Below are 2,981 nucleotides of genomic sequence, written 5' to 3'. Positions count from 1 at the left end.
GAAGGAAGGAAGGAAGGAAGGAAGGAAGGAAGGAAGGAAGGAAGGAAAAAGAGCTTCAACAAAAACACAGAAGACAGACAGAAGAGCTAGCCCAATCATGTCATTGCAGACATAGTGGTAGAGCTAGGCATGGTGGCAAACACCTACAACCCCAGCACCTAAAGAGACAAGAGACAGGATCACCACATGTCCAAGGCCAGTCTGGTCTGCTATCAAGTTCTAGACCAGTCAGGGTTACATCTCAGGACAGAGAAGAAAGTAATGCCGGTGCTGAAGCCTGGGCATATCATGTTCACCTCTCAAAGCGAATTCTCTTCAGACAGTAGAGGCCAGCAAGATGGCTCAGTGGATAAAGTGCTTGATGAACAAGCCTGACAACCTGAGTTCAGTCCCCAGTCACATGAAGGGAGGGAGGAGAGAATCAACTCCACAAAGCTGTCCTCTGGCACAGACATGCCCACACACATATCTCACACACATACACACAATAATAAAATAATGTTTAATAGGCACCTAGGGCTCATTGCTGAATATCCTTCCTGCTCTCCCTTCCAGGTGACAGCCGGAATGCCCACGCTCAGCTATGCAGGCAGTCAGCCAACAGGACATCTTTTGTCCGTGCGCACAGCAACCCAAAGCTTCCTCCCTGTGTACAGATTACAACTCCTTGAGAAAAAAGGTCACTGTCTAGTATGCTTCCCTAATCCTTAAGTATGAAAAGCTCCATGTTTAGGAACCTCTCAAGGGCTCCGGCTTACTAACAACCTGGTGTGCTTTCCTCTCACACCCTAGATTATATATAGCCACTTCCTGCTACCTGATTCATTAACTCCTTCATTCAAAACTTCTTACTGGGAGGTGGTGGGATGGCTCAGTGGTAAAGGCACTTGCCACCAAGACTGACAATCTGAATACTGGGAACCTGCATGGTAAAGGGAGAGAACCGACTCTCTGAAGTTGTCCTCTGACCTCTGCACAGGAGCCATAGCAGATGCAGTAACACGCGGGTTTACACTGACGAGAATCATCCACAGACAACAATCACACTTCATTTGCTATATGAATGCCAATGGAAAATACTGACCAAAGTCTGCAATAAAGTCTATACACCCACCATTGTTTTTGAAGCTTCTGCAAGCTGACATCTTCAAGGACCAATCCAGAGTCTGGGCAGGGTGCTGGTCCAGCATGCATTAAGATCCTGGGTTTTATTCCCAGCACTACAATAAATAAATAAATAACTGGGGCTGGAGAGGACCACTCAGCCTACTTCACTAGCTCTAAAGCTGGGAAGGGTACAGGACCGGGGATGCTGGCTGCCACCTTCCATCACGATGCAACCTGAGAATAAAGGAGGGACAGCAGAGTCAAGGCTGGGATTCAGGCCCACTAACACTTGTCTCTGGATAGACCATATCAACGGCAGTAATTACAATGAAAAGGGTCAGTCCATCCCTATAAATCAGCCGAAGACCACAGCTTTGGAAAAGACTTCCTACAGTAATTGTTAACTGATTTATCCAGGGCTCAGGAGTAGAGCACTTACCTACCTAACACATCCACACCCAACCCAAGACCACTACTGCAGACAGAAAGACAGTTTTTGTCATTGTTGCTACTGCTGCTGTTGTGGTCTTTTTAAATTCCACAGCATACTTACTAGCAAAGTACAAAGAAATAATTTGATTTGGCTTAATTTGATCTGGTCTGGTTTTGAGCCAAGATCTCCTTATATTAAACCGGTGGGTCTCCATCTCCCAGGCTTGGAAGACCTTCCTGTCTCAGCCTCTCAAGTTCTAACCCCACAGTCACAAGGCACTAAGCCCAGCTCAAATAAATGTTTTTAAATCTCCTCATTTCCACTACATACTAACTTGGAACCTCACCACAGTCAGCCTGACAGAAACAGAAAGCAACTTTCAGTAGTGACACAGCCCTCTAGGTCTCTGTCCGTCCCATGTGCCATCTTCCCCTGCAGGCACCTGAAGTGTTCCGATCCCCAGATGTAACAGTGCCTGAAGGGGCAAAGGCATCCTTCTCTTGTGCCTCATCCCTAGAGGGAGGCTAGGGACCAAAAGATGATGATTTTCATCTACCAACCCCACTTCCTGTGCTCTTGTATAAAAGACAAAAGTACTGTGTGGGTCTTAAATGTGGTTACTCACAAATCTCCATTACCAAACAAAACCACCCCACAAACAACTTTGATGGCTCCCAATATGATTTGGATATGAAGTGTCCCCAAAAAGGTACTTAAGGCTTGGTTCCCAGCTAGTGATTCTGGAAACTTTAGGAGGTAAAGCCTGGAAGTAGGTCACTGGGTCATGTCCTTAGGGGTGTCTTGTCCCTGTCTCAGTTCTATCTCTCTCAGCTTCCTGTCTGTCATGAGATGAACAGCTTCTACCACACACCCCTGCCGTCACAAACACCTGCCTCACAGAGGCACATGTCTGTATTCCTAGCACTTGGTAAGTAGAGACAATCAGGAGTTTGAGGCCAACATAGGCTCCATGAAACCCTACCAAAGGAAGGAGATGGAAGGACAGACAGAAGGAAAATTAGAATGTCCTGACAGATGTTTTATTACAGCAACAAAAATCTAACACAATCCTCAAGCCGACAGTGATGTGTTTTCAAAGCCAACTTTGAGTCCAAGTTGTTTAGTTTACAAGACTCATTACAGGTCAACAGTATACTCAACAGTCACTAATTCAAAGCCCAGTGACAAGGGGGAGGGGGGAGGCTATGAGAAGGCAGGCCACAGGGAAAGAAATAAACCACCAGTGAATCCATGAAAAGAATGTACAATCATGACCATCATTAAAGGTATAAAAACCAGCTGAGTGGTTTTAATCCCACTTTAATCCCAGTACTCAGGAGGCAGAGGCAGGTGGATCTCTGAATTTAAAGCTAGCTTGGTCTACAGAGTGAGTTCCAAGGCAGCCAAGGCTGCACAGAGAAACCTTGTGTGGAAACACACA

General features: G+C 46.1%; 1 protein-coding gene across 2 annotated transcripts in view; it reads right to left on the bottom strand.

The window, feature by feature from the left end:
- The window catches only part of Uvrag (UV radiation resistance associated), a 239,871-nt gene that overhangs the window by 217,944 nt on the left and 18,946 nt on the right, over positions 1-2,981 (bottom strand). The window contains exon 1 of one of the 2 annotated variants that reach the window (XM_028770685.1): positions 1,115-1,220. The exons of the other annotated variant lie outside the window; for it this stretch is intronic. Coding sequence (XP_028626518.1) covers positions 1,115-1,117 — 3 coding nt within the window. The 5' untranslated portion in view covers positions 1,118-1,220. Of the gene's footprint in view, positions 1-1,114; positions 1,221-2,981 lie in introns of those variants that run through there. 2 annotated transcript variants of the gene reach the window in all.

The sequence above is a fragment of the Grammomys surdaster genome, unplaced genomic scaffold (genome assembly GCF_004785775.1).
Source record: "Grammomys surdaster isolate TR1022 unplaced genomic scaffold, NIH_TR_1.0 203, whole genome shotgun sequence".
In the NCBI taxonomy this organism is placed as follows: domain Eukaryota; kingdom Metazoa; phylum Chordata; class Mammalia; order Rodentia; family Muridae; genus Grammomys; species Grammomys surdaster.
Note: the sequence above shows the minus strand (reverse complement) of the source record. Positions and strands in the feature narration are given on the sequence as shown.